We start from the raw sequence: 25602 nt of genomic DNA, 5'->3' as shown, positions 1-25602 counted from the left end.
ACTGAAGAGGACAAAGTGAAGTACGCTACGCATACCTTCACAGGTTCTGCGTTAACATGGTGGAATACCTATCTAGAGCAAGTGGGACAAGATGATGCGTACGCACTACCGTGGTCAGCATTCAAACACTTGAAGAACGAGAAGTACCGTTCCAGAACCGAGGTCAATAAGCTCAAGACAGAACTTAGAGGGTTACAAACCCAAGGATTTGATATTACCACGTACGAAAGACGATTCACAGAATTGTGCCTATTGTGTCCGGGAGCATTCGAAGATGAGGAAGAGAAGATCGACGCGTTTGTGAAAGGATTACCGGAAAGAATCCAAGAAGATATAAGTTCACATGAGCCCGCCTCCATACAACAGGCATGTAGAATGGCTCACAAACTAGTGAACCAGATTAAAGAAAGAATTAAAGAACAGACTGCTGAAGAGGCCAATGTGAAGCAAGTCAAAAGAAAGTGGGAGGAAAACGGTGATAAGAATCACCAATACAACAACAACAGCAATTACAACAATAATCACAACAATTATCCCAACAATCGCAACATCAATCGCAACTACAACAAATGGCCCAACAACAACAACAACAACAACAACAGCAACTACAACAATCGTCCCAACAATAATAATAACCGCAACAATAACAACAATCAGAAGCAGCTATGCCAAAGGTGTGAAAAGTATCACTCGGGGTTCTGCACCAAATTTTGCAACAAGTGTAAAAGAAATGGTCATAGCGCGGCGAAGTGTGAGGTCTACGGACCAGGGGTTAATAGAACGAAAGGAACAAATGGTGTCGGAACGAGTAATGGCGGAGCAAGTAGTGTCGGAGCAAGTTATGCCAATGTAGTTTGTTATAAATGTGGAAAACCGGGCCACATTATTAGAAATTGCCCGAACCAGGAGAACACGAATGGACAAGGCCGCGAAAGAGTTTTCAATATTAATGCGGCAGAGGCACAGGAAGACCCGGAGCTTGTTACGGGTACGTTTCTTATTGACAATAAATCTGCTTACGTTTTATTTGATTCGGGTGCGGATAGAAGCTATATGAGTAGAGATTTTTGTGCTAAATTAAGTTGTCCATTGACGCCTTTGGATAGTAAATTTTTACTCGAATTAGCAAATGGTAAATTAATTTCAGCAGATAATATATGTCGGAATCGAGAAATTAAACTGGTTAGCGAAACATTTAAGATTGATTTGATACCAGTAGAGTTAGGGAGTTTTGATGTGATAATCGGTATGGACTGGTTGAAAGAAGTGAAAGCAGAGATCGTTTGTTACAAAAATGCAATTCGCATTATACGAGAAAAAGGAAAACCCTTAATGGTGTACGGAGAAAAGGGCAACACGAAGCTACATCTTATTAGTAATTTGAAGGCATAAAAACTAATAAGAAAAGGTTGCTATGCTGTTCTAGCACACGTCGAGAAAGTACAAACTGAAGAAAAGAGCATCAATGATGTTCCCATTGCAAAAGAATTTCCCGATGTATTTCCGAAAGAATTACCGGGATTACCCCCACATCGATCCGTTGAATTTCAAATAGATCTTATACCAGGAGCTGCACCAATAGCTCGTGCTCCTTACAGACTCGCACCCAGCAAGATGAAAGAACTGCAAAGCCAATTACAAGAACTTTTAGAGCGTGGTTTCATTCGACCAAGCACATTACCGTGGGGAGCTCCTGTTTTGTTTGTCAAGAAGAAAGATGGTACATTCAGGTTGTGTATCGACTACCGAGAGTTGAACAAACTTACCATCAAGAACCGTTACCCACTACCGAGAATCGACTACTTATTTGATCAACTACAAGGCTCGTCTGTTTATTCAAAGATTGACTTACGTTCCGGGTATCATCAAATACGGGTGAAAGAAGATGATATTCCAAAGACTGCTTTCAGAACATGTTACGGTCATTACGAGTTTATGGTCATGCCGTTTGGTTTAACTAATGCACCAGCTATGTTCATGGACCTTATGAACCGAGTGTGTGGACCATACCTTGACAAGTTTGTCATTGTTTTCATCGATGACATACTTATTTACTCAAAGAATGACCAAGAACACGGTGAACATTTGAGAAAGGTGTTAGAAGTATTGAGGAAGGAAGAATTGTACGCTAAGTTTTCAAAGTGTGCATTTTGGTTGGAAGAAGTTCAATTCCTCGGTCACATAGTGAACAAAGAAGGTATTAAGGTGGATCCGGCAAAGATAGAAACTGTTGAAAAGTGGGAAACCCCGAAAACTCCGAAACACATACGCCAGTTTTTAGGACTAGCTGGTTACTACAGAAGGTTCATCCAAGACTTTTCTAGAATAGCAAAACCCTTGACTGCATTAACGCATAAAGGGAAGAAATTTGAATGGAATGATGAACAAGAGAAAGCGTTTCAGTTATTGAAGAAAAAGCTAACTACGGCACCTATATTGTCATTGCCTGAAGGGAATGATGATTTTGTGATTTATTGTGACGCATCAAAGCAAGGTCTCGGTTGTGTATTAATGCAACGAACGAAGGTGATTGCTTATGCGTCTAGACAATTGAAGATTCACGAACAAAATTATACGACGCATGATTTGGAATTAGGTGCGGTTGTTTTTACATTAAAGACTTGGAGGCACTACTTATATGGGGTCAAAAGTATTATATATACCGACCACAAAAGTCTTCAACACATATTTAATCAGAAACAACTGAATATGAGGCAGCGTAGGTGGATTGAATTATTGAATGATTACGACTTTGAGATTCGTTACCACCCGGGGAAGGCAAATGTGGTAGCCGATGCCTTGAGCAGGAAGGACAGAGAACCCATTCGAGTAAAATCTATGAATATAATGATTCATAATAACCTTACTACTCAAATAAAGGAGGCGCAACAAGGAGTTTTAAAAAAGGGAAATTTAAAGGATGAAATACCCAAAGGATCGGAGAAGCATCTTAATATTCGGGAAGACGGAACCCGGTATAGGGCTGAAAGGATTTGGGTACCAAAATTTGGAGATATGAGAGAAATGGTACTTAGAGAAGCTCATAAAACCAGATACTCAATACATCCTGGAATGGGGAAGATGTACAAGGATCTCAAGAAACATTTTTGGTGGCCGGGTATGAAATCCGATATTGTTAAATACGTAGGAGAATGTTTGACGTGTTCTAAGGTCAAAGCTGAGCATCAGAAATCATCAGGTCTACTTCAACAACCCAAAATTCCAGAATGGAAATGGGAAAACATTACCATGGATTTCATCACTAAATTGCCAAGGACTGCAAGTGGTTTTGATACTATTTGGGTAATAGTTGATCGTCTCACCAAATCAGCACACTTCCTGCCAATAAGAGAAGATGACAAGATGGAGAAGTTATCACGACTGTATTTGAAGGAAGTAGTCTCCAGACATGGAATACCAATCTCTATTATCTCTAATAGGGATGGCAGATTTATTTCAAGATTCTGGCAGACATTACAGCAAGCATTAGGAACTCGTCTAGACATGAGTACTGCCTATCATCCACAAACTGATGGGCAGAGCGAAAGGACGATACAAACGCTTGAAGACATGCTACGAGCATGTGTTATTGATTTCGGAAACAGTTGGGATCGACATCTACCGTTAGCAGAATTTTCCTACAACAACAGCTACCATTCAAGCATTGAGATGGCGCCGTTTGAAGCACTTTATGGTAGAAAGTGCAGGTCTCCGATTTGTTAGAGTGAAGTGGGGGATAGACAGATTACGGGTCCGGAGATTATACAAGAAACTACCGAGAAGATCATCCAAATTCAACAACGGTTGAAAACTGCCCAAAGTCGACAAAAGAGCTACGCTGACATTAAAAGAAAAGATATAGAATTTGAAATTGGAGAGATGGTCATGCTTAAAGTTGCACCTTGGAAAGGCGCTGTTCGATTTGGTAAACGAGGGAAATTAAATCCAAGGTATATTGGACCATTCAAGATTATTGATCGTGTCGGACCAGTAGCTTACCGACTTGAGTTACCTCAACAACTCGCGGCTGTACATAACACTTTCCACGTCTCGAATTTGAAGAAATGTTTTGCTAAAGAAGATCTCACTATTCCGTTAGATGAAATCCAAATCAACGAAAAACTTCAATTCATCGAAGAACCCGTCGAAATAATGGATCGTGAGGTTAAAAGACTTAAGCAAAACAAGATACCAATTGTTAAGGTTCGATGGAATGCTCATAGAGGACCCGAGTTCACCTGGGAGCATTAAGATCAGATGAAGAAGAAATACCCGCATCTATTTCCAGAAGATTCGTCAACACCTTCAACAGCTTAAAATTTCGGGACGAAATTTATTTAACGGGTAGGTACTGTAGTGACCCGAACTTTTCCATGTTTATATATATTAATTGAGATTAATATTTACATGATTAAATTTTTCCAACATGTTAAGCAATCAAACTTTTTAAGACTTGATTAATTGAAATATGTTTCATATAGGCAATTGACCACCCAAGTTGACCAGTGATTCACGAACGTTAAAACTTGTAAAAACTATATGATGACATATATAGGGATATATATATAGTTAACATGATACTATGATAAGTAAACATATCATTAAGTATATTAACAATAAACTACATATGTAAAAACAAGACTACTAACTTAATGATTTTTAAACGAGACATATATGTAACGATTATCGTTGTAAAGACATTTAATGTATATATATCATATTAAGAGATATTCATACATGATAATATCATGATAATATAATAATTTAAAATCTCATTTGATATTATAAACATTGGGTTAACAACATTTAACAAGATCGTTAACCTAAAGGTTTCAAAACAACACTTACATGTAACGACTAACGATGACTTAACGACTCAGTTAAAATGTATATACATGTAGTGTTTTAATATGTATTTATACACTTTTGAAAGACTTCAATACACTTATCAAAATACTTCTACTTAACAAAAATGCTTACAATTACATCCTCGTTCAGTTTCATCAACAATGCTACTCGTATGCACCCGTATTCGTACTCGTACAATACACAGCTTTTAGATGTATGTACTATTGGTATATACACTCCAATGATCAGCTCTTAGCAGCCCATGTGAGTCACTTAAAACATGTGGGAACCATCATTTGGCAACTAGCATGAAATATCTCATAAAATTACAAAAATATGAGTAATCATTCATGACTTATTTACATGAAAACAAAATTACATATCCTTTATATCTAATCCATACACCAACGACCAAAAATACCTACAAACACTTTCATTCTTCAATTTTATTCATATAATTAATCTCTCTCAAGTTCTATCTTCAAGTTCTAAGTGTTCTTCATAAATTCCAAAAGTTCTAGTTTCATAAAATCAAGAATACTTTCAAGTTTGCTAGCTCACTTCCAATCTTGTAAGGTGATCATCCAACCTCAAGAAATCTTTGTTTCTTACAGTAGGTTATCATTCTAATACAAGGTAATAATCATATTCAAACTTTGGTTCAATTTCTATAACTATAACAATCTTATTTCAAGTGATGATCTTACTTGAACTTGTTTTCGTGTCATGATTCTGCTTCAAGAACTTCGAGCCATCCAAGGATCCATTGAAGCTAGATCCACTTTTCTCTTTTCCAGTAGGTTTATCCAAGGAACTTAAGGTAGTAATGATGTTCATAACATCATTCGATTCATACATATAAAGCTATCTTATTCGAAGGTTTAAACTTGTAATCACTAGAACATAGTTTAGTTAATTCTAAACTTGTTCGCAAATAAAAGTTAATCCTTCTAACTTGACTTTTAAAATCAACTAAACACATGTTCTATATCTATATGATATGCTAACTTAATGATTTAAAACCTGGAAACACGAAAAACACCGTAAAACCGGATTTACGCCGTCGTAGTAACACCTCGGGCTGTTTTGGGTTAGTTAATTAAAAACTATGATAAAATTTGATTTAAAAGTTGTTATTCTGGGAAAATGATTTTTATTATGAACATGAAACTATATCCAAAAATTATGGTTAAACTCAAAGTGGAAGTATGTTTTCTAAAATGGTCATCTAGACGTCGTTCTTTCGACTGAAATGACTACCTTTACAAAAACGACTTGTAACTTATTTTTCCGACTATAAACCTATACTTTTTCTGTTTAGATTCATAAAATAGAGTTCAATATGAAACCATAGCAATTTGATTCACTCAAAACGGATTTAAAATGAAGAAGTTATGGGTAAAACAAGATTGGATAATTTTTCTCATTTTAGCTTCGTGAAAATTGGTAACAAATCTATTCCAACCATAACTTAATCAACTTGTATTGTATATTATGTAATCTTGAGATACCATAGACACGTATACAATGTTTCGACCTATCATGTCGACACATCTATATATATTTCGGAACAACCATAGACACTCTATATGTGAATGTTGGAGTTAGCTATACAGGGTTGAGGTTGATTCCAAAATATATATAGTTTGAGTTGTGATCAATACTGAGATACGTATACACTGGGTCGTGGATTGATTCAAGATAATATTTATCGATTTATTTCTGTACATCTAACTGTGGACAACTAGTTGTAGGTTACTAACGAGGACAGCTGACTTAATAAACTTAAAACACCAAAATATATTAAAAGTGTTGTAAATATATTTTGAACATACTTTGATATATATGTATATATTGTTATAGGTTCGTGAATCAACCAGTGGCCAAGTCTTACTTCCCGACGAAGTAAAAATCTGTGAAAGTGAGTTATAGTCCCACTTTTAAAATCTAATATTTTTGGGATGAGAATACATGCAAGTTTTATAAATGATTTACAAAATAGACACAAGTACGTGAAACTACATTCTATGGTTGAATTATCGAAATCGAATATGCCCCTTTTTATTAAGTCTGGTAATCTAAGAATTAGGGAACAGACACCCTAATTGACGCGAATCTTAAAGATAGATCTATTGGGCCTAACAAACCCCATCCAAAGTACCGGATGCTTTAGTACTTCGAAATTTATATCATATCCGAAGGGTGTCCCGGAATGATGGAGATATTCTTATATATGCATCTTGTTAATGTCGGTTACCAGGTGTTCACCATATGAATGATTTTTATCTCTATGTATGGGATGTGTATTGAAATATGAAATCTTGTGGTCTATTATTATGATTTGATATATATAAGTTAAACCTATAACTCACCAACATTTTTGTTGACGTTTTAAGCATGTTTATTCTCAGGTGATTATTAAGAGCTTCCGCTGTCGCATACTTAAATAAGAACGAGATTTGGAGTCCATGCTTGTATGATATTGTGTAAAAACTGCATTCAAGAAACTTATTTTGTTGTAACATATTTGTATTGTAAACCATTATGTAATGGTCGTGTGTAAACAAGATATTTTAGATTATCATTATTTGATAATCTACGTAAAGCTTTTTAAACCTTTATTGATGAAATAAAGGTTATGGTTTGTTTTAAAATGAATGCATTCTTTGAAAAAACGTCTCATATAGAGGTCAAAACCTCGCAACGAAATCAATTAATATGGAACGTTTTTAATCAATAAGAACGGGGATATTTTAGATTATCATTATTTGATAATCTACGTAAAGCTTTTTAAACCTTTATTGATGAAATAAAGGTTATGGTTTGTTTTAAAATGAATGCAGTCTTTGAAAAAACGTCTCATATAGAGGTCAAAACCTCGCAACGAAATCAATTAATATGGAACGTTTTTAATCAATAAGAACGGGACATTTCAATCATGTTCTTAATAACCGTTTATTAATTTCCTTTTAGCCGTTTTTTAATTTAACCATTTAAATTGACGTTTTTCATGTCATTAATAATGTTTAATTTAACCAATTAAATTGTCATTTTTCTTGTTGTTAACTTGTGTGATTAACTTGTAGCATACAAACATACAATCCACAATCATACAATAAACAACCAAGCATGCAAAATTAATGTGTTCACAATCAAGCCAATTTGGTAGACATTTGTTTAGCCAAAAACAAATGTCACCGGTTAAAGGTTAATACACTAAGTAGAAGATTTCAAAATCTCCCACTTAATATTGCATCCAAATGCATCTTCCAAGTCTTCGTCTTGTATCTTCATTTTTACAAAAAAAAATATCCTAATACCTTTTTTCTAGAAAATGAAATACAACCTAATCTATTTTACATACCAAATATAAAATAAATTACATAACCAAATGAATATAATTACAAACCAAATGAATGAATTAATATTACATACCAAATGAATAAATATAAATCATTCAAACATCCAACCAAACACAAGGTCAAGGCTATGATTGTGAACATGAACATGCAACCAAATATGACCAAATTGCAAGAGCCCAAAACCCATTTTGGAACCCTAAACATTTCGGCCTAAACCTCCTACCCACCCAAATCCATTAATTTTTGCAATCTACTTTCATGCATGTTAGTAGATTGCAAATATAGTACGTATAATCAAACATCTTAAAGCATATTTCAACAACTTCGGCTCTAGATACCATTGTTGGAATTCAATATAACAACATGTTCTTAATGTTAACATAATCACTAAACCAATTTAGTAGGATTTATAGCAAGCGGAAGCATGATATATTAAGAAAACAAGTGTATATATTTGACCAATTAATTTGAATTCCAATTAGACATCAAGTCATGAAATATGCTTGCAAAATAGAAGTAGTTTAGAGGTTATACCTTCTCCAAGTTAGGAGGTTAATAAGTGATGATGAAGATGATGAACAAGTGTGTAAAACCCAATCCTTTGATGCACCAACACCACCCTTTAAGTTAGTTAAGATTTAGGCACTTAACTAACTAATTAACCAAGCTCAAAACCCTTTTATTTGCACCTAATTTTCTGGACAGCAGCAACTAAAAGGATGATGAGAATGCAAGCCTCAAAAGCATGAAACCTCAAGAGATTATACCCAAACTTATCACCAACACCCTAGCCTTTAGTTAGGATTTAATGACCCTTGAAATAAGCTTGCAAAAAAAGATTTAAGAACCCTCTTTTGTTCCTAAATAGCCACGGCCTGGACAGCCTACAGGAGTAGTTTTTTTTTTTGCTAGTTTTTCACTTGAGAGAATGTGTATGCATGTGTTCTACTTTCCTTTGGTCAAGGGGTATGCCTATATGTAATTGTGCTATGTTGAAAGCAACAAAAGTGAGCATGGGTGGACTCTCTTGGAGTCCCAAATCTGCCACTCAAGTTAATATATATAAAATGTTGCAATTTATATAAAATGTTACAATTTATATAAAACTTGCATAAAACCATATATATATTTATGTTACTTTCATATTCTTATAAACCATTTATAAAACATAACACAATATAGTTATTTAAACCTATAAATAACTAAATCCATATCATATATAAATTATCCAAATAATTTATCTTAAGTGATAATATTTTAGAAACCCGATTTTCTAAAATCCAAGTGTCGCGTATTTGTTTAATGATCCAATCGTTGAGATCAAATACGTATAAGGTGTAGGTAAGTTTGTTATTGGGTATGACCTGACTTGGATCATAACATATTAGTCACATTAATTTAATATGTCTCTTGGGCATACGAAAAACCTTCACTAATGAGATACTTACTTATCATAATATCATGTTAACTATATATATAATCATATATATGTCATCATATAGTTTTTACAAGTTTTAACGTTCGTGAATCACCGGTCAACTTGGGTGGTCAATTGTCTATATAAAATCTATTTCAATTAATCAAGTCTTTACAAGTTTGATTGCTTAACATGTTAGAAACACTTAATCATGTAAATAACAATTTCATTTAATATATATAAACATGGAAAAGTTCGGGTCACTACACATACGACGCTTCAAAAGGTGCGGCATTAATACTCGAATGATAACTGTTGTTGTAAGAGAATTCAGCTAGCGGCAAATGCCTTTCCCAGGCCTTTCCGAAATCAATAACACATGCACGCAACATGTCCTCCAAAGTCTGAATCGTGCGTTCACTTTGCCCGTCGGTCTGTGGGTGATATGCAGTACTCATGTCGAGACGGGTTCCCATGGCTTCTTGTAAAGAACGCCAAAATCTAGAAGCAAAACGGGGATCGCGATCTGAGATGATCGATAAAGGTATACCATGATGAGATACAACCTCTTTGATGTATAGCTGAGAGAGTCTCTCCATCATATCCGTTTCCTTCATGGCTAAGAAGTGTGCAGATTTGGTAAGACGGTCAACAATAACCCAGATGGTATCATATCCATCCACCGTCTTTGGTAGCTTGGTAATGAAATCCATTGTTATCCTTTCCCACTTCCATTGCGAGATTTCCGGTTGTTGAAGTAACCGAGAAGGCCTCTGATGTTCGGCCTTAACTTTCGAGCAAGTCTAATACTTACCAACATAAGTTGCAGCGTCCTTCTTAAGATTAGGCCACCAATACTGTTCCTTGAGATCGTAGTACATTTTGCCCGCTCCAGGATGAATCGAATATCTCAACTTGTGGGCTTCATCTAGTATAAGGCTCCGTAGGTCTCCATAACGAGGTACCCAAATCCTTCCGGCATAGCATCGGAGTCCAGTTTCTTTAACTTCAAATCGAGAAACGAGAATGTTCAAGCATTCATGAGATATATTCTCCTCCTTGAGAGCCTCATCTTAGGCTACTCGGATCTGGCTATTGAGGTTCGAATGAATGGTGATGTTCAGCGCCCGAACACGAAGGTCGTCCTCTCCTTTCGGCTCAGGGCGTCGGCTACAACATTCGCCTTACCAGGGTGATAATGAAGTTCATAATCATAGTTGTTCAGCATCTCGATCCATCGACGCTGTCTCATATTCAGTTGCTTCTGATCAAAGATGTGTTGGAGGCTTTTATGATCGGTGAAAATAGTGCTCTTAGTTCCATAAAGATAGTGCCTCCACAATTTGAGCGCAAAGACAACGGCTCCAAGTTCGAGATCATGAGTAGTGTAGTTTCGCTCGTGAATCTTCAGTTGAGGAGAAGCATAGGCAATAACCTTCGATCTTTGCATCAATACACAACCAAAACCACTTTTCGAGGCATCGCAATATATGACAAAATCGTCACTGCCTTCAGGAAGTGATAAGATAGGTGCGGTGGTCAGTTTCTGCTTCAAGGTTTGAAATGCTGATTCTTGCTCGGGTTTCCAAATGAACTTCTTCCCTTTGTGAGTCAGCGCGGTCAAAGGACGCGCAATCAGAGAGAAACCTTCAATAAATCTTCGGTAGTAACTGGCGAGACCTAAAAATTGGCGAATGTGAGTCGGAGTGGTGGGGGTTTCCCACTTGCTGATAGCTTCAATCTTGGCGGGATCAACTTTGATACCTTGATCGCTCACAACATGACCCAAAAATTGAACTTCCTTCAACAAAAATTCACACTTGGAGAATTTTGCATAAAGTTGCTCTTGTCTCAAGAGCTCCAACACTAGACGAAGGTGTTGTTCATGTTCGTCTTCGCTTTTGGAGTAGATGAGGATATCATCTATGAAGACGATAACAAACTTATCCAAGTATGGCTTGCAGACACGATTCATGAGGCCCATAAATACGGCAGGTGTGTTGGTCAAACCAAAAGGCATCACGAGAAACTCAAAATGACCATAACGAGTTCTGAATGCAATCTTCATCACGTCGCTCTCTTTCACCCTCAACTGGTGATAACCGGAGCGCAAATCGATCTTAGAGTAAACACTCGATCCTTGTAGTTGATCAAAAAGATGGTCAATTCAGGGTAGAGGATACCAATTCTTGATCGTCAATTTGTTGACTTCAAGGTAGTCGATACACATGCGGAATTATCCTTTCTTCTTCTTCACAAACAAAACAGGTGCGCCCTAAGGCGAAGAACTTGGTTGGATAAATCTACAGTCTAGCAGTTCTTGTAGTTGGCTCTGTAACTCTTGCATTTCAGAAGGTGCGAGTCGATAAGGTGCGCAAGCTACAGGTGCAGCTCCTAGCACTAAATCGATCTGAAACTCCAGGCAATTCCTCCGGAAAGACATCGGAAAATTCGTTCATAATTCGAACGTCATCCACGCTCTTCACCTCAGTTTCTAACGTTTTCACATGTGCTAAAACCGCAAGACGCCCTTTCTTCATGATCTTTTGGGCTTTCATGCAGCTAATGAGATTCAGTTTTGAGCTACATCTCTCTCCGTAAATAATCAGTAGCTCACCATCTCCGTGTGGTATACGAAGAGCTTTATCTCCACAGATAATGTCGACCCTTATCTTGGTCAACCAGTCCATACCGACAATAACATCAAAGCTTCCCAACTTAATGGGTATCAAGTCAATCTCGAAATCTACACCAGCTATATTGATAATAGCTCCTCGGCTAATTTGGTCAACTTTCTCAAGTTTTCCATTGGCTACCTCAACAATCATACTCTCTTTTAAAGGAACTAACGACCAATTTATCTTAGAGTAAAAGTGTCTACATACGTAACTTCTATCAGCACCAGTATCAAATAGGACATAAGCTAATAGATTATTGATAGTGAATATACCTGTGACCAAGTCGGGGTTCTCACGGGCATCCCTTGCGTTTACATTGAAAGCTCTGCCACGCGGTGGTCCGCCGTCCTTTCACTTGTTGGGACACTCATTTCTGAAGTGGCCCGTCTGTCCGCATTCATAGCACTTTCTCGGTCCAGTAAGGTTTGTCTTCACATTCAGGATGGTGATCTTGCAGTCTTTGCCAATATGCCCAGTCCTTTTAGATTTTTCACAGACCACGTTGCAGTACCCGGTGTGATGCTTGCAGCATATCTTGCACTGTGGCAGACTACCCTTGTAGTTAGAGTTTGAGCTAGTGTTCGGGTTGGGGTTCCTCCCATCGTTGTACCTCTTAGCGGGGGTTTGATCATAGGCTCTCCCCTTGTTGTTGTCCCATTTACGCTTCTCACTGCTAACCCCCGATTCGGATTTTTCCTTTTCCAGTTCATCGCTGATAATTTGGTTCATTAAGGTGTGCGCCATGCGCATTGCTTCCGGGACATTAGGTAGCTTAGAAGAGGTGACATTTCCCTTAATGGTCTTAGGAAGTCCCCACAAATACCTTTCCATACGCTTAAACTCTGGGGTAACCATGGTAGGACACATCAGGGCTAATTCCAGATACCTACGATTATAACCATCGAGATCGTTTCCCACAACCTTCAACTGCCAAAACTCAGTCTCCATTTTCTGGTTCTCTGTCCTGGGGCAATATTCCTCAATCCTGGCCCCTTTGAATTCCTCCCATGGGGTAGCGTACGCCTCATCAATACCCTTTGCTTGAGCCAGTGTGTTCCACCAGGTTAGTGCACCGTCTGACAGCGTACAAGAGGCATAATTGGTTTTGTTCGTCTCTGAGCAGTTGCTTACACGGAACACAGATTCTAATTTCTCAAACCACCTAGTGAGACCAACTGGCCCCTCAGTACCACTAAAGTTGTGGGGCTTGCAGCTTTGGAATTCCTTATAAGTACACCCATTACGAATGGGCTGGTTAACTGGTGGGGCTTGGGGGTTCATTTCTGCTAAAGCTGCGGCTACTCGTTCAGTGATCATTTCTTCGATCTGTGCTGCTGTGGGCGTTGATCTTCTGTTGGCCATTGATGTTCTAAACAAAAATTTTGACTTAAGCCAAAATCCAGCATTTAATAAATAATAATACAGTATATGCAACCAACATGGAATCAACACAACACATGTTAATTAAGTAATGCAACTAGATGCAGATATCACAAAATCATCATACAGTAACGTAAATAGGACACCGTGCAAGAATTAAACAACACAAAGTTCCATTCATTAATAATAAGTTGCACACATCTACATAGGTTCGTACAGTACATAAGTAATACATGAAACTACAAACGAGGTTACATAATGAAATCTACTACAAATGTCCTATGGTGAAGGTGGGTGTAGGATGTCCATTATGTGGGACATCTGGTCCTCGAGCTCAGTTACCCGAGCACGGAGAATCTCCACTTCCATCGTCAGTTCCTCGACAGAGGGAGATGGTGGGGCAGGCAGTGCGGATGGTACAGGTGGTGCCGGTGGCGCAGATGGTCCAGCACCAGAAGTAGATGGTGCATAACAGTAAGCCTTACGCACGAAAGGATCAGCAGGGTAAGGCACCACCCGCATACGGGCGGTGACCCTAGTCCTCAGTCCGTGTGCGTTAATGAATGGTCGACCTCCGTTAATCCCTGGAATAACGGTACCATCGAAACGATACCGCTTCTTCGGTGGGGTGGAGGGTGGCTGCACGGGTGCCTCATCAGGGTCCTCATCGGAATCCTCATTGCTGGAGTCGTCGGAGGATGAGTCGGAGGATGATGAGTCGTCGGAATCATCTGGGGTGGCTGTACGGGTGGCTCTGCTCGGCTGGCTATCATCAGTCGGTATCTGAAAGACGGGATCGGCACGACACGTCCATCAGGAAGGTGTCTGCACCAATGGTTATGCTCATTACGGAACGGACCCTTCCCATTCTCCCTGGGAATCACAGCACCACCGGAATGGTGCTGTGGCTCCAAAGGTCCTGGGGCAAGTGGAACTGGAATCTCCTGTAGGACCTCGGCTCCGTCTGAGGTGATCATTGGGTCGGGTGCATGGCTACTGGCTCCAGAGGATGAAGCACCAGAGTCACTGAATGGTGTCGACGACGGGATCTGAGAATCGGCAACAATGGCAGGCGGGGTGGCAGATGAGTCTGAGTCGCTCTCCAAGATGACAACGGGCGGGATATCCAACATCTGAACAAGGAAAAATAACTTTTTCCATGTCAGTAAGTCATAAAGCAGGCACGTATTAGGCAAAGTAACTATGACAGTCTATTTCATCTATAGCAGTAAGTAGCATGGCAATAACGACAAGTATCATGCAATTGAAAGCAGATAGTAGCATGCAGTAGTGAAAGCAAGTAACAGTATACGGCATATAGTAGTAAAAGTAAGCAGCAGCATGCAGTAAGTTCCGCAGAAACAAGTAAACTAGCAAGTTGTAGATTAGTCCTATTAGTGAATCCTATTCGGGTCGGTCCAGACTCACTAATGCAACCTAATTCCCTACAACCAATGCTCTGATACCAAATGTGACGCCCCATACCAAATCAACATGTACGGATCATCAACAACATGATCATTACAAGGTCAAACGCTATATGATGTTTCAAAATAAGTTTGCATTCATGATAAAAGGTGATGTTGTAACCAACGTCAAATGTTTAACATCTGAAAGTATGCTTCTACGAATAGCAAGCAAAAATAATAGTACGTGACCCGTATGTCGTTACAAATCCATTGTTTCAAAAATAACATAGTTTGAATGTGTAGTGACCCGAACTTTTCCATGTTTATATATATTAATTGAGATTGATATTTACATGACTAAATGTTTTCAACATGTTAAGCAATCAAACTTGTTAAGACTTGATTAAATGAAATAAGTTTCATATAGACAATTGATCACCCAAGTTGACCGGCGATTCACGAACGTTACAAATTTGTAAAAACTACATGTTGTGGTATATATAGACATATATATATGGTTAACATGAGATTATGATGAGTAAGTATCTCACTAAGTATATTAACAATGTCTGATATACATAAGAAATGAGATTACTAAGTTAAGAAACTTGAAATGATATATATAACGATTATCGTTATGATAACGTCTACTAAATACATATGTATCATATTAAGATATTGATACACTATATTTAACATGATAAAATGATATTTAAATATATCATTAAGTGTGTTAACAATGAACTACATATGTAAAAACAATACTACTAACTCAAGAATTACGAAACGAGACTTATATGTAACGATTATCGTTGTAACGATATTTTAATGTATATATATCATATTAAGAGATATTCATACATCATAATATCATGATAACATAATAATTTAACATCTCATTTGATATAATAAATATTGGGTTAACAACATTAATTGAGATCGTTAACTTAAAGGTTTCAAAACAACACTTACATGTAACGACTAACGAAGACTTAACGACTCCATTAGAATGTATATGCATGTTGTGTTTTGATATGTATTCTTACACTTTTGAAAAACTTCAAGACACATATCAAAGTACTTCTACTTAATAAAAATGCTTACAATTACATCCTCGTTCAGTTTCATCAACAATTCTACTCGTATGCACCCGTATTCGTACTCGTACAATACACAGCTTTTAGATGTATGTACTATTGGTATATACACTCCAATGATCAGCTCTTAGCAGCCCATGTGAGTCACCTAACACATGTGGGAACCATCATTTGGCAACTAGCATGAAATATCTCATAAAATTACAAAAATATTAGTAATCATTCATGACTTATTTACATGAAAACAAAATTACATATCCTTTATATCTAATTCATATACCAACGACCAAAAACACCTACAAACACTTTTATTCTTCAATTTTCTTCATCTAATTGATCTCTCTCAAGTTCCATCTTCAAGTTCTAAGTGTTCTTCATAAATTCCATAAGTATAGTTTCATAAAAATCAAGAATACTTCCAAGTTTGCAAGTCTACTTCCAAGCTTTCTAATCCATTCCAAGTAATCATCTAAGATCAAGGAACCTTTGTTATTTACAGTAGGTTATCTTTCTAATTCAAGGTGATATTCATATTCAAACTTTGATTCAATTTCTACAACTATAACAATCTTATTTCAAGTGAAAATCTTACTTGAACTGTTTTCGTGTCATGATTCCGCTTCAAGAACTTTCAAGCCATCCAAGGATCCTTTGAAGCTAGATCCATTTTTCTCATTTCCAGTAGTTTTATCTAGAAAACTTGAGGTAGTAATGATGTTCATAACATCATTCGATTCATACATATAAAGCTATCTTATTCGAAGGTTTAAACTTGTAATCACTAGAACATAGTTTAGTTAATTCTAAACTTGTTCGCAAACAAAAGTTAATCCTTCTAACTTGACTTTTAAAATCAACTAAACACATGTTCTATATCTATATGATATGCTAACTTAATGATTTAAAACCTGGAAACACGATGAACACCATAAAATCGGATATACGCCGTCGTAGTGAAACCGGGGGCTGTTTTGGTTTGGATAATTAAAAACTATGATAAACTTTGATTTAAAAGTTTTTCTTCTGGGAAAATGATTTTTCATATGAACATGAAACTATATCCAAAAATTTTGGTTAAACTCAAAGTGATAGTATGTTTTTCAAAATGGTCATCAAGATGTCGTTCTTTCACGGAAATGACTACCTCTTTAGTAATTGACATGTAACTTAAATTTCCGACTATAAACCTATACTTTTTCTGTTTGGATTCTTAAATTAGAGTTCAATATGAAACCATAGAAATTTGATTCACTCAAAACGGATTTAAAATGAAGAAGTTATGGGTAAAACAAGATTGGATATTTTTGATCTTTTTAGCTACGGAAAATGTTTAACAAATCTATACAAATCATATCCTAGCTAAATTATATTGTATTATACATGTATTCTAATATATTATGTAATCTTGGGATACCATAGACACGTATGCAAATGTTTTGACATATCATATCGAACCATGTATATATATTATTTGGAACAACCATAGACACTCTATATGCAGTAATGTTGGAGTTAGCTATACAGGGTTGAGGTTGATTTCAAAAATATATATACTTTGAGTTGTGATCTAGCCTGAGACGTGTATACACTGGGTCGTGGATTGATTCAAGATAATATATATCGATTTATTTATGTACATCTAACTGTGGACAACTAGTTGTAGGTTATTAACGAGGACATCTGACTTAATACACTCAAATCTTTAAAACATAATAAAAATGGTTGTAATTATATTTTGATCATACTTTGATATATATGTACATATTTGTATAGGTTCGTGAATCGATCCGTGGCCAAGTCTTATTTCCGAGGAAGGAAATATCTGTGAAAGTGAGTTATAGTCCCACTTTTAAAATCTAATATTTTTGGGATGAGAATACATGCAAGTTTTATAAATGATTTACAAAATAGACACAAGTACGTGAAACTACATTCTATGGTTGAATTATCGAAATCGAATATGCCCCTTTTTATTAAGTCTGGTAATCTAAGAATTAGGGAACAGACACCCTAATTGACGCGAATCCTAAAGATAGATCTATTGGGCCTAACAAACCCCATCCAAAGTACCGGATGCTTTAGTACTTCGAAATTTATATCATATCCGAAGGGTGTCCCGGAATGATGGGGATATTCTTATATATGCATCTTGTTAATGTCGGTTACCAGGTGTTCACCATATGAATGATTTTTATCTCTATGTATGGGATGTGTATTGAAATATGAAATCTTGTGGTCTATTGTTACGATTTGATATATATAGGTTAAACCTATAACTCACCAACATTTTTGTTGACGTTTAAAGCATGTTTATTCTCAGGTGAATACTAAGAGCTTCCGCTGTTGCTTACTAAAATAAGGACAAGATTTGGAGTCCATGTTTGTATGATATTGTGTAAAAACTGCATTCAAGAAACATATTTCGAGGTAATATATTTCTATTGTAAACCATTATGTAATGGTCATGTGTAAACAGTATATTTTAGATTATCATTATTGGATAATCTACGTAATGCTTTTAAAACCTTTATTGATAAAATAAAGGTTATGGTTGTTTTAAAAATGAATGCAGTCTTTGAAAAACGTCTCATATAGAGGTCAAAACCTCACCACGAAATCAATTAATATGGAACGTTTATAATCAATATGAACGGGACATTTCAGAATGCAGATTAAACGTTTCATGCGGTGACATCTCTAATAAGCGCAGCGGGGGTCTACAAAGCATGGCAACTACAGCGGAAGCAAGCAAACCTTAAGCACCTGAGAAAAACATGTTTAAAAATGTTAACACAAAGGTTGGTGAGCTATAGTTTAAGTATAACAGTAATGTAAGGTAGGCCACGAGATTTCAGTGTTTCAAAATAGTATGAAAAGTATATGTATAACCTTGGGCACTTGGTAACTAACTTAACGTAAATAACACCCCCTAAAAGTACACTTGGCGAGTGCGTAAGTTTACGAAGTATTAAACACCCGTTGAATGCTAGCGCTACTAGCCCGAATGGAGATGTCAAACCCTATGGATCTATATCTAAGATTCGCGTTCACCGGTTCAAAGACCAATGACTAAACGTTACCGAGCTAAGGGGAAAGTTTATACCGTTGTATAACGCACACATATATAAAGTTTAAGTACTCGTGCCTAGTATGTAAAACGTAAAAATCGCATGTATTCTCAGTTCCCAAAATAGTTAAAGTAAAAAGGGGTGCTATAACTCACAGTGGAAAGTAGTAAAAGTCGATATGCGGAAATAGTAAGCAAATGGTTGGTCCGGAAGGTCCTCAACCTAAGTCAAAAGTTACTAAGTCATTAAATCGTTCCCAAAGCTTTAAAAGTATGTAAATTAGGTCTTAAGTATCATCATCATTCATCATTCATCATCATCATTCTTAATGTAATACTAGCATGAAAGATGGGCTGTGTAGGGTGGGCTTACTAGTCCATGAAATAAAAGTCCAAGCCCAAGTAACCAACAAATAAATAAAAGGTCCAAGTAATTAACTACTAACATTAGTTAATTAAAAATAATTAATATTAGTTAATCATGAAGGTAAATAATATTCGAAAATATTATTCGTGAAATAGTACATGTGTCACAAAGACAAATCGGGCCATGAAAAGTTAAATACGGTAATAAGTAACACGTATAAGAACACGTTTATTAAAACGCAAGCATTAATAATAAATTATTAACAATAAAACGTTGGAAAATCCAGGGTCGTTACAGTTTTGGCTTTTTTCCATTTTTTTACTCTTTTACCTATTAATCCTCTATTAAGTATACAAACTAAGTCTTAGAAGATTGGATTCATTATTAGTGTGTGTCAAATTAGTGCCTGTATTTTAAAATACATCTACTGATGTTTTATCTTACAACATAAACAAATAAAAGATAAAATGTTGACACTAATGACCGATAAGTTGAATTTAGGTCAGAAAAGTATAGTCACTTTTCATTAAGGTGCTTGGAGAGGCTTATTTACGATTTTAAGTGATACCAATAAACGTGAGGTGTATTAGTAAAATGAAAAATAAGGTGTAAAACGGTATGTATTATTTTGTTATTTATTTTTTTTACATATACACTCTTGTTTCTTCACATGTCAAGGGATGTTAATTCGGTATAGTAACTAAAAAGTTTGAATATAGGAGAGCTGACATAATTGTTGAAGCAGATAAATTTGATATTTACACTTAACAACAACTTTTATATTTTCTTAGAATCAAGAATATAAAGATAGAATGTTCAAGGAAAGTCGTACAACTTTTATATCTAAGTACAACCTTAAAGGTTAATCAAAAAATTAAAGGCGACAACAATCGAGCATGAAGGTTTTTTGATGTCTTACTTAGAGCCGTATATCCGTTAATTATTTTTTAACGTTTCGTTAGTCGACCGTTAACTGATCAAAACTATCCCGCAGCGAAGCGCGGCCTTTGTATCCTCGTTTAGACTAAAGTCGTTACTGTTCACCTGTTTTTACAGTTAGACTAAAGTCGTTACTGTTCACCTGTTTTTACAGTTAGAAGGTATGATAATAATAATGTGATAAAATGAGTATGTTGAAACATATGGAACAAAAAGTAAGAAGTTGAAATACAAAGGTTATAAAAGAAGTTATACTTTGACATTAACCCGTTCAATAGTAAAAATGAAAATAAAGTGTAAATCAAAATTTTAAACATAAAAAAAAAAAAAAAATATAGTGCAAGCCAAAAAAATAAAAATAAAAAACTTTACCTTTCCAAGCAAACATCCGAAACAAAATCAAAATTTAAACAGACTTCCCACAAAACTTCCCTCTATTAGCTTCAACGTATACGGTAGCACAGATCAAATCAATGGATGCAATACGAAAACAAGCTTCCAAACTCAGAGAACAAGTCGCTAGACAGCAACAGGTACATTTCTTATCGTCATTTTTTCTTTACAATTATAACAATTTATATATTAAAATGATTTTAGGTTTTACTGTAATTAGCTAGGTCACTATATATCATTATTAGTTAGACCATACCTGTTAATTTTTACTATCAATTCGTTAGGTTAATTTTACTATTTAGAGGTCTTATTGTTTGATCTATAAAATTGTAGAAGATTTTGTCTCCATTCTATATACAGTAATTATCATGGAGGTAATTATGTTGATAAATCAAGTAGAATACTAGAATTAAATTACACATATATAATATATATATATATATATATATATATATATATATATATATATATATATATATATATATATATATATATATATATATATATATAATAATGTATATATAATATATATATGGTTTGGGAATTATATAATATTAACGAAAAAATTGCTGGCTTAAAATGGATTACAGGAATTAGTTTGGAGTTGCATATATGAAAACTTACTGGATTTTAATACCACATAGATGAGCAATTTCAATTACTTTTCTAGAAATCGATTGTGGAGTATTTTTTTCTTTTTTGGAATAAACACTATTTTTCAACTTGTTTTCAAAGCTGATAAGCAGTTTAAAAATAAGCTGTCTAAAATACACCATAGCAAGAGATAGGAGAAAACCTGTAAAAACGAAAAACTAATAAAGCGTAGAAGTAAATAATAAAATATCGGATCCCTTGCTAGCATTATTTGGAGCTATAATTGGTGTTTAAATATGTGTACGGTAGGCTGTTTTTAAACAATTTGCGGGTGGACTTGGAGGTTCAGAAGATGTAGTAGCTAATGAAGTAGAAATGCAGCAGCAACAAAAGCTTGAAAAGCTCCATATATCAACCCGATCTGCGAAGGTTACTTGAATACGACCTTGTTACTTTTAGTAGCAACTTTTTGCTCTCTTTTTTTCATTTTTGAGTTGTATGTATGGTGTCTCTTGTTTTCTTATCAGCATTTTCAACGAGACATTGTCCGTGGTGTGGAGGGTTTTATTGTGACAGGGTCCAAGCAAGTCGAAATTGGTTAGTGAAACTCGGATTCGGAAAAATCTTTTTCTTTGGTTAGCTATTTGCAGTATCTTTAACTAGTTGTAGATGTCGTAAATTCAACCAGTTTACTTATGAGTGGGTTAGTTTGGATTGTGTTTAATCTTTAACGGGTCAGAATATGTCAAATTGTAAGATTTAGCTTGAATGGGTTACAGGGGATGATTTAAATGAGTTGAATAGGTCAAAGAAGTTGGAAGTTACACAGTCTTATTTTAACGTATAAACTTGCCTAATTCATATTATTCAAATTATAGAATTATAGATTACTGTATTAATAAGATTGTTTTTCAAGTAAAAGCCAACACACTAGTTACTTTGTGGAAGTGTTTAAAAGATCTAAGTCTTTGCTGGTAAATGGAGCAGCCTGTATTGACCTGTACTAAAAATGACCCGTTTCAACAAGAACCCATTTTTACCAATTCCTATCCTGCTCTAGAGCAGCCTGTATTGACATGTACTAAAAATGACCCGTTTCAACAAGAACCCATTTTTACCCATTCCTATCCTGCTCTGGCCCACCCATCTTGCCACCTATAATTACTTATGTTTGTTTCTGCCCACAGGCACCAAACTATCTGAAGACAGCAGGAAATATGGTTCTGAGAACAGTTGCACCAGTGGTAGTGCGTTATCCAAAGCAGCATTGAGTTATAGTAGTGCTCGTATGGATATCGAACGGGAACGAGAAAATCTATTGAAAACCCTTGGCACCCAGGTACATAATACTTGCATCACATTTAATCAAAATGTAACTGAATGGTGTTGCATGCTAAATTGTTTATATATGTCTGTCCACATTCATTAATTTATATAGTTAACAAACTTGCATGATAAATTTTGTATGTAAAGGTTGCAGAGCCTTTGAGAGCTATGGTAGTGGGAGCTCCTTTGGAGGATGCTCGACGTCATGCTCAAAGATATGACCGAGTGAGACAAGAATCTGAAACTCAGGTTCAAAACAAATTACTTCTAATATGTAAAAAAAAAATTCCTCTGTATTCTACAATTTAAAAGTGTATGGAGTTGCAATTTCATGTATTAATTATCTTAAAGTTGCAATAATCAGTTTTGAATGTATAGATCATTTAAAGAGTAAAACAATCAGTTTCTTACTAGCCGTTAAAGAACTGAATATTAATAAAAAAAACTGATCATTAAGAGGTAAAATGGAACTTACCTATCAATTATGAGAGTGTTAGTCCCCTTTCAAAAGACTTCAATTCATTCAGCTATTAATTTCTTAAATAATCAGAATTTGTCAAGCACTAAAGCAGAATATCTGATTATTACAACCTTAAACGGAATTAGCACATTCAAGCGGAGTCTTTTACAGCCCTTTTATTACCGTTTATGATTGAATCCTAGTTTTTTAATGCTCCATCACATAATCATGTTTGGAACACACCTTCAAACACCGTTTTTAAGTTATAAACAAGAATCAGGTCACCATCCACGATTACTATACGCAATGTAATTACCTGCTTTACTACTATTGTATTTTTTTTTTTTTTTTACTGTAAATTGACATGAAATAGGTGATTGAAGTTGCAAGACGTCAGGCAAAAGTAAAAGAATCTAATGGGAATCCTGAAAATTTGTCAAAATTTGAAGCAGCCCAAGTTAGGCTTAAGGAGCTAAAGTCTAACATGACGATATTAGGTAAAGAAGCTGTTGCTACCATGTCAGCTGTGGAAGCTCAACAACAAAGATTAACGCTACAAAGACTTATAACCATGGTAAAAATTTTAATTATTTATTTATTTTTATTAAATGATGCAGGATTAAATATCTGAAAAGTTGAATTAACGTATGTCGTCTTGAATTGAAGGTTGAAGCAGAGAAAAATCATTATCAGAAACTTGTGCATATACTTGATCGACTTGAGGGCGAGGTATTATATACATTTGGTACTCATATCTGGATGTGACCACTTCAAACCTAATATAGTTGGTCCAATTTGGGTTGTGCCTTTTATCTCAAAGGGCTCAAACTTAGAAAGTTTGCTAAAAGGAAACATGTTATATGGGTCAAACATGTTAGAAAGTTGTTGAGATTCTTTTTCTAGTGCATACAATCATATAACCTTGTAAACAGTTATTACGCAAACACAATCATTATTATTACTCCGTATTATTGAAATAATTATATGTTAGTGTTTATGAGTGAACTGTTAGCTTATTATATTGACAAATAAGTGATTACAGTCAACACAACCTGACCCAGCCTGTTTGACCCATACTAAAGAAATACCTGCTACCTAACCCACCCATAGTGACACCTCTACATCTTTTTAACATGAAAAAACAAGAATTATCAGGTTATCGTTTGGTGAACAAGTTTCTTAATTTTAAAATTTAGACAATGAGGGATAAATTTTGTGAAAGTTTAGATGATGATGATAAATGAGTTATTGTATTATTTCATTTATTTATTTTACTATTGTTAATTTGTATTGTAGATGATGCAAGAGCGTCAAAGGATTGAAGCTCCTCCTCTTGTAGCAGCAGTTTCACCCATGAGTTCTTCTCCACCTGAAGATGACAACAATGGTGTACAAGCTTCTCAAAGTAACGATATATTTGAAGAGAATATGGACTACTATCTCGCAGAGGTGATTGTACCTATATGCTGTTTATCGGTTGTCAATTCCTTTTCTTATCCAATTTTTAGATGGTATACTAGGTTTAACTTAATTTTCTTAATTATCAAACTTTAGGTTATACATCCATATGAGGCTGAGTCTGATGCCGAGTTGAGCTTAACAGTCGGGGAGTACGTTGTTGTTCGTAAGGTACACGTAAAATCTTGTGCAAACTAACTATAAATCACTTAATCTAAACATCAATCGCTTAAACCTGATATTGTTGTCATTTGACTCTATTTACCCTTTCCGCATCACATTACAAAACTGAATCACTTTTTATTTTGTACAGGTGTCAACTAATGGTTGGGCTGAAGGCGAATGTGAAGGGAAAGCAGGTTGGTTCCCATTGGAGTATGTCGAACGCCGAGACCGAATCCTTGATAACAAGGTGGCTGAAGTTTAGTAGTAGTTAACCTAGCAGATGTAATTTTGCAAGGATTCTAAACATTTGTGTTTCTTCTTTATTACTAACATGGTTTTAGGGTCTCTAACTCCCCTTTCAGTTTCTTCCCTAGTTTCCCAAGTTACTTTGATAAATAGAATGCGTCGTTTTAGAAGACTGTATTTAACAATGTGCTGGGATGTCATTGACTGTGTCACGGACTCACGGACTGCGTGATCTAGTAATTATTAGTACCATAACATGTTCTGCTTGTTTTGTATCGAATGGTGTGTTCCGTCGGGTATTTGACTGATTATCAGTGTCTGAGGATTTGGCTAATTTGTGCTACGTATCAAGGAGTGTCAAAAGATGTATTGATTTAAGAAGCTAAATGAAACCTC

General features: G+C 35.6%; 1 protein-coding gene across 3 annotated transcripts; it reads left to right on the top strand.

The window, feature by feature from the left end:
* The first annotated feature begins 21037 nt into the window (after positions 1-21037).
* Positions 21038-25223, top strand: LOC139843669 (SH3 domain-containing protein 2-like). 3 transcript variants are annotated; one of them, XM_071833790.1, is made up of 10 exons: positions 21038-21097; positions 21936-21980; positions 22079-22148; positions 22739-22890; positions 23025-23126; positions 23711-23911; positions 24004-24066; positions 24634-24786; positions 24892-24966; positions 25109-25223. In XM_071833790.1, exons 1-10 carry the CDS (start codon positions 21038-21040, stop codon positions 25220-25222), a joined length of 1035 nt encoding a protein of 344 aa, XP_071689891.1. In that variant the 3' UTR covers position 25223. The 3 variants fall into 3 exon arrangements, with proteins under 3 accessions (XP_071689891.1, XP_071689890.1, XP_071689892.1); XM_071833789.1 differs by having other exon boundaries at positions 21861-21980; XM_071833791.1 differs by lacking the exon at positions 24634-24786 and having other exon boundaries at positions 21861-21980.
* The last annotated feature ends 379 nt before the right edge of the window (positions 25224-25602 follow it).

This window comes from Rutidosis leptorrhynchoides, chromosome 4, assembly GCF_046630445.1.
Source record: "Rutidosis leptorrhynchoides isolate AG116_Rl617_1_P2 chromosome 4, CSIRO_AGI_Rlap_v1, whole genome shotgun sequence".
Lineage (NCBI taxonomy): Eukaryota > Viridiplantae > Streptophyta > Magnoliopsida > Asterales > Asteraceae > Rutidosis > Rutidosis leptorrhynchoides.
The sequence above is the reverse complement of the archived record's forward strand: the minus strand, read 5'-3'. Positions and strand labels throughout refer to the sequence as shown.

Coding starts and splice junctions, on each gene's coding strand:
- LOC139843669 (XM_071833789.1), top strand. CDS start 21,038: ATGGATGCAATACGAAAACAAGCTTCCAAACTCAGAGAACAAGTCGCT. Junction 23,912..24,003: donor TACAAAGACTTATAACCATG/GTAAAAATTTTA, acceptor CTTGAATTGAAG/GTTGAAGCAGAGAAAAATCA. Junction 24,787..24,891: donor TGGACTACTATCTCGCAGAG/GTGATTGTACCT, acceptor ATCAAACTTTAG/GTTATACATCCATATGAGGC.